This window comes from Mesocricetus auratus, unplaced genomic scaffold (assembly GCF_017639785.1).
Source record: "Mesocricetus auratus isolate SY011 unplaced genomic scaffold, BCM_Maur_2.0 Super-Scaffold_15014, whole genome shotgun sequence".
Taxonomy (NCBI): Eukaryota; Metazoa; Chordata; class Mammalia; order Rodentia; family Cricetidae; genus Mesocricetus; species Mesocricetus auratus.
In genome coordinates, this window is record NW_024429186.1 from 33,427,366 (window position 1) to 33,442,128 (window position 14,763).

General features: G+C 37.4%; 1 protein-coding gene across 1 annotated transcript in view; it reads right to left on the reverse strand.

Annotated features, from left to right (window-relative positions):
• The window catches only part of Rbm25 (RNA binding motif protein 25), a 42,921-nt gene that overhangs the window by 15,161 nt on the left and 12,997 nt on the right, over window positions 1-14,763 (reverse strand). Inside the window, 6 exon segments of the mRNA XM_040742785.1 lie at window positions 1,020-1,103; window positions 1,318-1,371; window positions 2,847-3,032; window positions 9,735-9,895; window positions 12,475-12,532; window positions 14,103-14,270. Coding sequence (XP_040598719.1) covers window positions 1,020-1,103; window positions 1,318-1,371; window positions 2,847-3,032; window positions 9,735-9,895; window positions 12,475-12,532; window positions 14,103-14,270 — 711 coding nt within the window.

The window sequence follows — 14,763 nt, forward strand, 5'->3', positions numbered from 1 at the left end:
AAGCACTGTATGTGAGCTATGGTTGGGCATCTGGATATTAAGTGTTCAGCAGCATTTATTAATCAGCATTAATTTGTCAACTTGGGATTTTGAAAGCAATGAGAAAATGAGACTGACTCAATATGGAGAAAATGAACACTTAACACCATTGAGTTATGTTATGTATCTCTCAATCTAGTCAAAACCAGTTATATCTTATTACCTCTAACATCAAATTACATCTCATGCATTTTGCATTTCACCACCCGAAAGCACCACCTTCAATACAAGCAAACATTCACAGATGCACTGTCATTGAGAGAAGCTTTAAATAGGCAAAAACCGTGAGTGGGATTTACTATACACAAATACCAATTTTCAAGCCAGTTACCCCTTTGCATATTTTTCTGAGGGGGCATCCATAAATATAATAAAAACAGAAGCTCATACTTACATCCTATTCCTTGTTACTTTCCAAGCTGAGAGTTTCATCTTGCATTAGTCACCATATGATCTCTATCATAATGGTGGGGGTCAATGAATAGATTAGCTTTATGGGAATTTACAGTTCTTCCATGCATCTATAATTTGTTAAGTCTGGTAATCACTGACCTACTTTTTAAAATCTCCCCCACTCAAACTAAAATCCACACAAATATAAATCTTAATTTTAATCTCAGCTCTTTAAAAAAAGTTTTCCTAAGATTAAAGAACTGCCCACAAAAATAAACTGATGTAGGTTATCCTGTTGCCCCCTAAATATAGTTTAACCTGAACTTGATGTCTATTTTGAAATCTATGAATTAAGTTCTCTTCATATTTAAATGAGATGACTGGAAAATAGTAGTCAGTGACTGGAAAATATTAAGCAATGACCACTTTGTAAATATGGTGCTAATCTTTTGTTTCTACCTCAGTAACAACTAAGCCTATAAAAGGCAATAAATTATACTCTAACGTAAAGATGATTTTCTTGTCTGTTTGCTTTGGATTCTGTAAAAAGTCTAGATTGGTATCAAGGGAAAATACAAAAATACTACCTTGTGTGTGTCTCTGAATTTGCTGATCTCTCGGGATATCAAGTCTCTTTTGTCTTCCTCCATTTCTATAGCATTTATATCCTCCTAAAAATAAAATAGAAAGGAATGAATATGTATGTACATACATTAATATAAAAATGTCATGAGTTAGCATTTTGTGCAGGTATTAACACAACTAAGGAAAAACCTACCAACTTGGCAGTAAACTCTAATCTAAAACTAAATAATAATAATAAAAATCTCAAATCTCACAACTAGTACCACACACATAAAATCAAAGTTTACAATTCAAACGAACCTTGGTGATGAGTGGGTAAGGAATCAATGGCGCCACTGGAAATCTACGGAAAATCTGCAGAGAAACCCACGAGGATTTTTTAAAAAACAGTTCACATTGCGTTATAATGCAACTGTCTACATATTTACACAATACATTACTTGCGATATTTTCTTGATTTCAAATTATAATAAAAATAATTTCCTTAACCTTAAATTCTTCCTCTACCTCCTATAACATCCACTCTTTTCAATAACCCAAATACTGGATAGATAGGAAAAAATGTGTCATAAGAGTAGCAGGATTGGCCAGGTGGTGGTGTCGCACGTCTTTAATCCCTGCACCTGGGAGGCAGAGGCAGTCGGATCTCTGTGAGTTCAGTCAGGCTGGTCTACAATACAAGTTCTGTTACACAGAGAAACCCTATCTCAAAAAGAGCAAAGGAAAAAAAAAAAAAAAAGCAAAGCACATCTGTAAGATGTAAGAAATAATCATACTTAATAATATTCGCCACTTGATATGTACTTGAATGCACAAAAACAAATTGGTCTATTCTACAAAAAGATTTGTTGCTGGGCGGTGGAGGCGCAAGCCTTTAATCCCAGCACTTGGGAGGCAGAGGCAGGCAGAGCTCTGTGAGTTGGAGGCCACCCTGGTCTACAGAGCAAGTTCCAGGACAGCCCCCAAAACAATACAGAGAAATCCTGTCTCGAAAAACACAAAAAACAAATAAAGAGATTTGCCTATAATTCTTGATTAAGAACATTATTTCTATAACTTATTCTATCATTATCAATTAGTTACTTTTCTCCTTCCACATCAATAGATGAGAAACAATTCTATTTTACCTAATACCTGACAAACTCTATGAACTCTATTAACTCTATTCCCAATGGACATACCAAGTAGACCCACTTTTAGGACTAAATGAAAAATAATTAAAGTAATACAACTGTATCTAGTAAAAGACAAAACTTGAAAAGCCCCAAAACACTGAAACCCAAAATATAACCTTTTACTACCCCTTAATAACCAATATGTACAGTTTATACCACTTTTTTTTTGGGGGGGGGGGGATCGGGACAGGGTTTCTCTGTATAGCTTTGAAGCCTGTCCTGTCCTGGAACTCGCTATGTAGACTAGGCTGGCCTCAAACGCACAGAAATCCACCTGCCTCTGCCTCCCGAGTGCTGGGATTAAAGGCATGTGCCACTACCACCCAGCATTAGTTTATAGCACTTTTTATGACACAAACAATCCCTGAGCTTCTAAAGGAACACTGTAATTTTTCAGAAGAATAAAAATAGTAGACATGACTATGTTGGGGGACTGGACAGATGGCTCAGTCGTTAAGAGCTCTAGATACTCTTCCAGAGGTCCTGAGTTTTATTTTCCAGCAATCAAATAGCTCACAACCATCTAGAGTAGAATTTCATGCTTTCTTCTGGCATAAAGTCACACATGCAATAGAACCCTCACATACATAAAATAGGTAAATCTTAAAAAAAAAAAAAAAAGCAAAGAAATGACTATATTGTCAGAATACATACGTCCTCCTTCTTTTCCTTCTTCTTCTTTCTAGGGTGAGAGTCAGACTCCTGTGAGGGGGCATTTAGCTCACTGGAGTATTCACGTATTAAAACTTCAATGGCCCCTTTAATCATCTGGTCTCTTCTCTTTGTTTCTTCATCTAAGGCTTCTTCATCATCATTAGTGACAGTCTCTGGTCTGGCATTCTTAAAAAACCAAGACAAATTTGGAGAGAAAGAAAACATTATTCCAAAGAATATGAATAGGCCAAAAAAGAAAAAAATACTAGGTAGGTATAGTGGAAATCAACAGGACAACTTGGGATGTTGGTTCTCTACTTCCATCCATCACATGGATCTCAGGAATCAAACTTGGGTGCTCAGGCCTAGCAGCAAAGTTCCTTACCTAATAAGTCACTTCACCAGCCCAGCTTCTACAATTTCAATGGTTCGGCAGAAACATATACCTGGCCAGGATTGAGGTGCACTCCTATAATCCCAGTACCCAGGATGCAAAAGCCAGTGGATCTCTGTGAGTTCAAAACCAGACTTGTCTGTATATAGGTTCAGAACCAGAGCTACAGAGTGAAATCATGTCTCCACATGCTCTATATATATCATATACACTTCTTTCCCTCTGAGTCACACATGCAACATCATTAATACCAAAACCTAGCCAAGAAAGGTGGTGCACACATTTAATCCCAGCACTAAGGAGGCAGAGGGAGGTGGTAGTGGATCTCTGAGTTCAGGGCCAGCCTAGTCTACAGAGTTCCAGGACAGCCAGGGCTACACAAAGAAACCCTGTCTCAAAAACAACTGAACAAAGAATCAATCAAAACCATACATATGACTTGTTTAATATTTCTCAATATTAGACAATAATCATTTAAGAGTAAATTTCTTATTGGCCAATCATGGTTGGTGCCTGTATACACAGCACTGGGGAGACAGGATGTGGAATTTGTGGGCAGTAGAGATTACATGAGACCTCATCTTCCCAAATGCCTCAAAAAATAGGATGACTCTGCAAAGGCTACAAATGAAAGATGAAGAATTTAATTTCCACTCAAAGTTAGGCGTGGTGACAAAGAAAAACAGCACTAAGGCAGGATGGTAACTACCAGGCAAGCTTCCCTTACGTAAGGAGACCCTATCTAGCAGAAATAGACAGTCTTCTAAGCAATACTAAAACTAGAATTTATACTATGGCCTTCATGAAAACTTTGATTTCCCCTCACTTGCACTTCAACCTTTTTCTCAAAACATGGGGAAGAATTAAGAACAGATGGAAAAAGCATGAAAAACCACATGTACAAAGGCATTTTCTAAATCAAAATTACACACATACATATCCTAAATAGCAATTTGCAGGTAACAAAAACCATGCTTGTAGAGCCAAGGATATATAGCTCAGTGGTACAGAGCTTGCCTAAGGTATCATTCTGGATTCAACCATCAATATATCAAGAGGAAAAAGAACTATAATGTTTCACATAAATGACAGGCTCTTGGTCACAACACATTTAACTCTACTGAAGTTGAATTCTTTACTTTGTGGTTACTTAAGTAATTATAACTTAACCAATTATTTCATAACAACCAGTTTCTACCATTGAAATATATTCATGTACATAGTCAATAAGCTCTATATTAATCAACATTTAATTTAAACAAATTCTTATTCAGGACACTGACACTGTTAGAAAGTATAAAGCACAAATATTTAAATCAGAATGTTGTCCATAAACATTTAAGAACATACAGTAAGAAAAAGAAGGTTATGACAGGTAATACAAGGCATAATGACAAAGATAAAACCCACTCTATTAAGAGTTTTTCTTACTTTCTCAAACCTGCCTCTTCGTCCAATCTTCTTGTAGCCAATTTTCTACTTGGCATCTTAGATAAAGACAAGATGCTTTACACAGGACTGTAATTAAACTATTAAAGTTATTTATCAATAATATGTAGTAAACTGTAAATGTGGTGACTGCTTATTTTAAATAGGCAAAATAAGGACAGTAAGGTCTTCAAATTTATACACTAGTCACCGAAATTCTCAATGATATAGTATGCCTCTTTGAAAGTTTTATAGGAAAGAGAATGCTCCAGTAACACTTAGGTTTACATTTACATCCCACGTCTGGAGTGTTTTGTTTGTTATTGTTTTTCTCAATACCAACATGCAGCCCAAGCTGGCCTAGGACTTGCTATACTGTCTCAGCCTCCTAAGTGCTGAGATTACAGCTATGTGCCATCAAAACCAACTCCCTGAAACCTGACCTCTGATATCTAATTCTACACTATCAAAATATCCATTAGAAAGAATATTGTTGGGACATACATGGTGCTGAAGGCTTTAATCCCAGTACTTGGGAGGCAGGGGCAGGCGGATCTCTGTGAGTTGGAGACCAGTCTGATCTACAAGAGCTAGTTCCAGGACAACCTCTAAAGCCACAAAGAAACCCTGTCTCGAACCCCCCTCCCAAAAAAAAAGAATAGGAGCTGTAAATTCCAAGGCCTGCTAATATAAAAGTAACTCACAGACTCTAAATCACCATCCAAACAAACTGAAAATTGAAGAATCAATATAGCTATTTAGCAGAATGATAACCATGAAGGATTTATAATAAACTAATTCAACTCAACCTTTCAAATGGCTAATTGCCTCTCAATCTCCCTTTTCAGAAGGAAGGAAGGAAGGAAGGAAGGAAGGAAGGAAGGAAGGAAGGAAGGAAGGAAGGAAGGAAGGGAGCGAGCGAGCGAGCGAGCGAGCAAGCTAAGGAAGGCTAAGTTACATTTCTTAGCTGATTGCTCATTATTAAAACAAACAAACAAACAAACAAAATTAAAAGAAGATGGAAGCAGAGAAGTTAATTTGGATAAGAAAGGTCATTCATTAGACAGGTTGCCAAATCTGATCCAAAGCTCTCAATGAATTCCCAAACAATTTCCCATTTCCTAATTTCAACTTCTATCCCCAAATGCAAAATGCATACGAGCCGAGCAGTGGTGGCACACCTTTAATTCCAGGACTTGGGAGACAGAGGCAGGTGGATCTCTGTGAGCTGGAGGTCAGTCTGGTCTACAAGGGCTAGTTGCAAGACAGCCTCCAAAGCCACAGAGAAACCCTGTCTCGAAAAAAAAAAAAAAAAGATAACATTAACTAGATGAATTTGTAAGCAATTATGTGAAGATATTCACTTGGAGCAAATTTATCTACCAGGATATAATGTACATGGCTTTCCAGAAATTATCTGTACTTCAACAATCACCAGTTAATCTCATTACTTTGTTTTGACTTAATAGACAGAGCAGGGTGACCTATCTATCAACCTGCCTCTCTCCCTCCCACATGCTGGGATTAGAGGCATTCACCAAGCACACCCAGCTCATCAATTCATTCTTTTAATTGTATGGGTGTTTTATCTGCATACATGTGTACCACTTGCAAGCCTGATGCTGTGGTGGAGAGGCCAGAGGATGGTGTCAAATCCCCAGAATTAGAGTTACATGCAGTTTGTGAGCTGCCTGGTGTGTGCTGGGAATCAAATCTCAGTCCTCTACAAAGGTTGCCAGTGTTAGTAAGTAATCTGTGAGCCATTACTACAGCCCATCAGTTTATTCTTAAATGGTGATTAACAAATACAGTTTGAAACAATCAAACAGGTTTATCTATCTCTACTGATTTATTGCTGAGGAGACAGAAAGCAGCAAGTTGGGCATGGACTAGACTGGTTAGCTGGAATGAAATACAATTTTAATAAACACCAGCTTTAAAAAATGGTAAGAGCCGGGCAGTGATGGTGCACAACTTTAGTCCCAGCACTCAGAAGGCAGAGAGGCAAGAGGAGCACTGTGAGTTTGAGGCCAGTCTGGCCTACAAAAAGAATCCCAGGACAGCCAGAACTGTTACACAAAGAAAGCCTATCTCAAAAATAAATATAGATGGATGGATGAATGAATGAGGAAAAAGTCTAAACAACTTAATATTTTCAATCAAGTTAGTTAGGAAAATCTCTTCAATCCTTTCATACAATTTCATGTTCCTTTTTGACTCGTTAAAACTTTTTTATCTTTCTTCTACCTCAGTCTGAGGAAACCAAGAGTTAACCACAAAATTACTGTTATTCAATTAATACTCGTTCCATTATTAATTTGGAAGACATTATCCTAGGTTATAGTGTGGGTACACAAGAGCAAAGCTAGTGAAATTATTTACCCTTCTACTGAAAATCAGAGATGTGGAAAGGGTACAGAATGTGAGAATCAGACAGGGTGTGATGGGCTGTGAGACAAGAGACAGTAAATATTAGAGACCATATATATTTGTGTAGGGGGAAAGAGTATGGGAAGATAGGATTTAAAGACAAGACAATAAAGAAATGATAAAGGTTATTGTGTGAAAGTTTTTTTTCCCAAATTGAAACATCCATTCTGAAGGGATGCTCCTTGAGTAGGAAAGTTAACAACTGAAGATAGCTTCAGGAAGTCCCTGAAACTCAAAATAAAAAATCTGAGAGTCCCTCTCAGATAGACTAAAGTTGAGTTGCAAGAAGTCTCTCAAAGGAGAAAAGCTAGGGAAAAAAAAAAAAAAAAAAAACAAGAAAAAAACAAGAAAAACAGACCCGATAAGCTACCTGAAGAAGCAGAAACCAGTCTACTGGTCAATAAGAGGTTTAGACCAGGGTTACTTAGAAACTGTTGAGCTCCCTGCAGGCTGTACATGCAGTGTACTTCAGGTTTCCCAGTTTTTCTGAGTTGTCACCCGTGCTGGAATAATCCTAGGTGACACACCTATCTTTGAGTCATTTCTGTTATTGAAACCCCTCACCCATATTCCTGTAAGTAACCCCAATAAAACTCATTGGTTCACCAAGTTGAACTTCAGTGGTATTCAATTTTGGAGTAGATAGTGTGTTGTCTCTCCAGCAAGTTTTAGCAAACAAGAGCTATATGATATGAATCAAAGGACATGTTAATTATAACTGAATAGACAAAATTTTAATGATGAACATAGATTAGCAATAAGGACCAAAAACATCAAGTAACAAAAAAAAAAAAGTCTGTGGGCTGGTGCCACCAGATGGCTCAACATGAGAAGGAGCCTACCACAAAGGTTTATGACCTCAGTTTGATCCCTGGGACCCACATTATAGAAGAGAACTTCCATGAGTTGTCCTCTGACTTCTACATGCACACATTCACATCTACACACATATCTATACATACAATTAAAACAATAAAAAGTTTAAGATAAAAACAAAAACTTAAGATCCAATAAATAGCACAATAACATCTGACTGTAATCCCAACACATGGGGGGGGGGGTAGAGTTCAAGGAGTAAGCCACCCTGGGCTACATGAGATCCTATCAAAAAAAAAAGGAAAAAGCTAGAAAAGGCTAGAAAGGTCACTCAGGAGTTTAAGGCATTTGCTGCTCTGCTCTTCATAAAGACCTTGGTTCAGTTCAATTCCCAGCATGTTAGCTCACAACTACTTATAAATCCAGTTCTGGAAGATAATAACCTCTTCTGGTTTCCATAGGAAATATACGCAAATGGTGCATGTATATACACACACTCAGTCCCCCACACACAAATAAATTTCTAAACACAAAACAAAACCCCAAGAGCTATGCAATGCAACAAAACCTGAATATTATGAAAAATAGTACTTTGTAAGGAAATCCAAACCACTAAGATTGGGTCTGATCAACAAGCAACAGTAATTTTTCTTTATGATATATACAGAATGTGTCAGTGAAATTATTTAAGTACTTAGAGTTCAAAGAAAACCAGAATTAAGCAGAGGGAAAGCTGTTTATTAAAAAAAATTCTTTTTATTTGATAGTCTCATGTCACCCAGACTGGACTCAAATTCCCTGTATAAATGAGCTTGAACTCCTGCCCCAACTGCCTTACCTCCCAAGTGCTGGGATTGTACCCTCATAGCTGGCTTTAATCCTGCTTTTATGAAATGAAAATATTCCCATTAAAGGAATGAGGTGGTAGAGTGCTTGCTTGTCATACAGGAGTCCTGGACTCTACCCTCAGCACTGACAGAAAAAACAAGGATGGAACAGAAAACCATATTCATGCACACAGAAGAAACTGTCTTCAGAAACATGAGGCCAAAACGTCTACAGTAAAGTACTTGAGAAGTGGTAAAACTTAATTTTCTTAAATTTGAGTTTTTACAAAAAACTTCAAACAAAAATGTAATATACAAAGCTTTTATAAAGGGGGTTAAGGAAGCTATACCTATCTTGAAAAATAATGAAAGTTTGATGAGAGCAAAGACTTTTTTTTGATGGGAGGCAGAAAGGAAGACAAAAGAAAAAAAATGAACAAAATATATACTCAGGTTTAAGATTTGTTTTGTGAAGGAGACAATAGATACATTACCACACAAGACACAAAAACCTCCTTTGTGCTCATTTAAAATAACAATTAGAATGAAAAACAAAAAATGGTATAAAGTCACCCCAATACATTAAATAGTACAACTTATTTTTAGTCACTTTAAAACCCAATCTGTGTGCGTCTATAAGAGAGGGTAACTAATAAACATTGGGTAGGTTGAAATATATTTTATACTTACTTACAAAGCTGCCTTAATGAATTAGCTCTGATTGGAATAGTCTGTACAAGTGTTTTCTCTGGCAAGTTAACCTTGTCCAGCCTCCATTACTACCTTCATCCCAACCTGGAACAAGCAAACCAACAGTCATCCACCCACTGTGGGTAGATAAAACACTTATCTACAAACTATAAAAATACACTCCTGCATAATCCATAAGCACATATTACAATAATGATCTTGTGAGTCCCCATGTTAGACTTATTGCAATATGAAGTATTCACACTGAACAAGCACACCCAGACTAGAAAAGATATTGCATACCCCATTAGAAGCCTTCTTCTTTGCTTTCCACTCATCCAATTGTGCCTTTGTCTTTGCATCAACTTTGACAAGTAGCTTCTTCTCTCCAATCTGAAGGTCATGCAATAATCTGAGAGCACGGAGGGTAGATTCAGGCTCTTTATACTCACAAAATCCAAAAGCTAGTGATAAAAAAAATTGTGATAAATATTAAGTTATAAAAAGTAAAAAATACAGCAAAGTAAAATGACTAAAGATATTACTTATGACGGCACTGAAGTCATTACTCCAATTAGCCCTCTAATAACCATTTCACATTTAACATCTGTAAACTGACTGTGTATTACGTAAATAAAAAAACAAGAGGAAAGGAGAAAAATTGAAATTAAGTAAATTATTTAACTAAGAGAAAATAAGGACTACATTAGCTATCAAAAGACAGAACAAACTCCCAATATAGAAAGCTCATACAGATCCTGAATGAAATAAACATTTAAAATCTAACAATAGAGAAACATAAACAAGCACTTCAATATTAACTGGACAACATGACTATATTTTTCTATATCAGGAAAAACAGCCAGTATTTTTAGGTATTATGAATTTATTTTGGATATTTTTCCTATAGCCCCTTCTTTCTCAACAAGGAAAAGGAGCAAAACAAATTTTTTTACAATTCAGAGTTTATACTAAAATATAGAAAGGGGAAAAGCCAGGCATTGTGGTGCACACCTTGGATCACAGCACTTGGAGGAAGAGGCAGATCAGGGAGAATTTCAGACCAGGCTACAGAGTACAAGGACAGCCAGGGCTACAAAGAGAAAAAGATTAGACAGACAGACAGACAGACAGACAGACCAAAATGAACAGTGAAATGTTTGACCTTAAACTGATAATTATTAAAGTTGTATGATGATAACCTTGGAGTTGTCGTTCCATCTCAATTTTATACATGTATAAATTATCTATAATAAAGCGGGGCGTTGGTGGCACACACCTTTAATCCCAGCACTTGGGAGGCAGAGGCAGGTGGATCTCTGTGAGTTCGAGGCCAGCCTGGACTACAAGAACTAGTTCCCGGACAGCCTCCAAAGCCACAGAGAAACCCTGTCTCGAAAAACCAAAAAAAAAAAAAAAAAAAAAAACAACCAAAAAAAAAAACAAATTATCAATAATAAAGATATTTCTAAATCAAGACGAGGTACTAACAATTGCATATATGAAGCACTATACTTAATCCATAGTACCAAGAGGAGAAAGAGGGGCTGGGAGTTAGTGTTTCAGTCTAGAATGAAAGGTAATTTACTTCAAAAGTAATAGGTCTTTGCGGCTGGGAAGCAGCTGCCATAGAATAGAAGTGTGAGGATCAGAATTAGGATACCTAGTACTCAGCCATGTGTTGGTGGCCCAAGCTTTTAATCCCAGCACTCAGGAGGCAGAGGCAGATGTATCTCTATGAGTTTGAGGCCAGCCTGGTCTACAGAGCGAGTTCCAGGACAGCCTCCAAAACAATATAGAGAAACCCTGTCTTGAAAAACAAACAAACAAACAAAACGGATACCAAGTACTCACACAAGAGCAGATGTAACACAGCAACAATCTCTAGTAATCCCAGCACCCCAGAGGAAAACATAGGGAAACCCTGGCCAAACTGGCTAGCTATACTAACTAGAATCTACAAACTCCAAGTTCAGCAACAGACTCTAAATAAAGTAGAGCAAAGTTAAGACCTAAGAAACAAATCAACCATGCCTAGATATACACAACAAAAAAGAACAGCTAAAGCTGGGCAGTGGGAGTACATGGCTTTAATGCCAGCACTTGGGAGGCAGAGACAGGCATATCTCTGTGAATTCGAGGCCAGCCTGATCTGCAAAATGAGATCCAGTATAGCCAGGACTACACACAGATAAACCCTGTCTCAAAAGAGATGCTTGTCATTGCAGGGGATCCAGTTCAATTCCCACCACACCCATTAGTAGCTCATAATCATCTAGAACAGCAGGTTCAGGGAATCTGACACTCTCTTCTGGTGTCTGCAAAACAGGAGGTGCATACATATAGGCACATATTCACATACACAAAGTAAAAATAAATGATCTCGATGGACAGTGTTGACCTACACCTTAGGAGGCAGAGCCAAGGGGATCTCTTGTGAGTTCAAGGCCAGCCTGGTCTATAGAGTGACAGGACAGGCTCCAAAAGTACACAGTGAAACCCTGACTCGAAAAGCCAAAACAAACTAATAAATACATAAATCTCAATAAATAAATGATAAGTTATGTGCTATCTTTCTTCTGTTCCTGAGCTCTAATCAGTCCAACTGGACCAGACAGCCTTCCTTTCGTACTAAAAGGGCCTTAAACATGCAAGAACTAGTGGCAGAATTAGAGACAGCACAGCAATTAAGAACACAATACACTTGTAACAGAAGACAGATTCCCAGGACCCTTGTCAGGTAGCTGGAAAGCAGCTGTAACACCAGCTCTGCACTCACATGCAGAAAGTCATACACAATCTTACAGGCAGTTATAAAATCTTGTTTTAAGAAGAAACTACCAGATTTGTTCAGTTTAATGTATTAAAATTTCCTCTTCTACCTCATTTTTGTTTCAACTTTTGAATCTTTCAATCCTAAATCTCAGCCAAAACTTTCTCAATTCTTTTAATATGTTCTAATAGGAAAATTAAAGTAAAACGAGCTAAGTGACTTATGCAAGCAGGTTAAAGTGGTAGCAACAAATAAAGAAAATATGTATACCTTGAAGTTTTCCAGAAGCACCTTGTACTCTCTTCCAGCTCAACACCAAGCCACATTTCTTAAAAAGAAAAATAAGAATTTACCATTTAACAAGATGAAATAGTTTTCAAGACAAGTAAGATGACAATTAAAGGCTACAGAGTGTGGTAGCTCACACCTGTGATCAAGGAGGCTGAGGTAGAACAAACAAGTTTAATGGCAGCCTGGGTCACAATGTGAGACCCAGTTTCAAAATACCACCACCAGACCAAAAAAAAAAAAAAAAAGCTTAGCAAGATCATGCCAGCAACTAAGCTTGCTAAAATAAATTACTAAATCTCCCATAAACATGAGACATAAGCCAGGCGGTAGTGGCGCACGCCTTTAATCCCAGCACTCAGGAGGCAGAGGCAGGCGGATCTCTGTGAGTTCGAGGCTAGGCTGGACCGACAGCACCAAAACAATACAGAGAAATCCTGTCTCGTAAAACCAAAAAAAACAAAAAACAAAAAACAAACCATGAGACATAAAACAAATTGCTTAAACAAAAAACAAAAAGCCTTAACCAGGCAATGGTGTCACACTTTAATCCTATCACTCAGGAGGCAAGAATTTCGGAACCAGCCTTTTCTACAGAATGAGTTCCAGGACAGCCAGAACTACAAAGAGAAACCCTGTCTGAAAACACCAAAAATGAGCCAGGCAATCGTAGTGCATGCCTTTAATCCAAGCACTGGGGAGGCAGAGGCAGGCAGATCTCTGAATTTAAGGCCAGCCTGGTCGTCTACAGAGTGAGTTTCATGACTGGCTCTATAGCTACTGAGAAACGCTGTCTTGAAAAAACAAAGCAGAAAACCCATGAAGCCTTAAGAAAAAAAGAAAAAGGAACCTTACTGACTCCTAATAGAAGAAAACAGGAGAGGGGGTACATTCTTCTTCATTTATTCTATGAATTGTTTTAATAATATGATATAGGATTGTGTATGACTAATCACAGTCCCTTTGGACAATTGTATTGCTTCCTTTGGACTGAATCTCTGCCCCCCAGTCATCATTAATAAATCTTATATCCTATTCCTAGTTACTTCAAAACCAAAATAAGAATTGTGACTCACAGGACGGGGTAGTCCACACAGGCAAAATACAGACATAACAAGACAGGCAAAAATGGCATACAGCTTTAATCCCAGTACTTTGGATGGAGAGCCAGGTGTGTATCTGAGTTAGAGGCCAACTTAGTTAACTCTGTCTTGAACCTCAAAATATAATTTTAAATGAAAATCATCAAGATATCTAAACATTATTTCTAGTCTGCATAAAATTAAGACTCATCACCTGTTAAAAATCTTCTAATGAGCTAGGCGTTGGTGGCCCACGCCTTTAACCCCAGCACTCGGGAGGCTTGTTCAAGGCCATGTGCAGCCACTACCCAACTAATATTTTCATAATAAAATGCTGGGAAAAAAATGGAGAAGCTAGGCATGAGGGCACATGCCTTATTATCCCCAACTATCTGGGAGGCAGATATTGAAGGTTCCATCTGAGGCCAGCCTTTCATAAAAAACAAACTACTCACTCAGTCATTTCCTTTTTTTTAAAGTTTGAAATTTGTAAGTTTAAAAAAGTGGAAAATAAACCGTTTGACTTACAGCTAACAGCTGTCGTATAAGCATGTCTGAGGCTTTCTCAGAGATGTTGCCAACAAAAACTGTAGTAGTCGGACCACAATTCTCATCATTTTCTTTCAACTTTAAGCCGGGATGATCCTTTCTTGCTCCCAAATGCTTCCCAACCATGGACACAGTAGGTACTAGAACCTATGGTAATAAAGAATGGAAAAAAAAAAAAACTTGATCTGGAAATTCTGCTTAAGATTCCAACTTTAATGTATAAATATATAGCATAGTACTAAAGATCTACATAACTAATCTAAAACTACTAAAGTGTGTAGTATGTTTCATTGATTCAAACTTAGTCTTCACAATTTCCATTGTTAATTACTTTTAAAAAGAAAACAAAAATGTCCAGACTTTGTTTACATGTTTTTAAAACATAAACCATGAGATTAGAAACACTGAGAAATTTCATCACAAGTATACTCAGTACCAAGATGAAAGCAAATTCATTTATTATTCCTGCTAATCCTGTTGCACAGTACTGAAATATTGCAACACTTTTGCTTTTTTTTAAAGATTTATTTATTTATTACATATATAATGTTTTGCCTACATGCTAGAAGAGGGCACCAGATTGAATTGTAGATGGTTGTGAGCCATCATGTGGTTGCTGGGAATTGAACTCAGGTCCTCT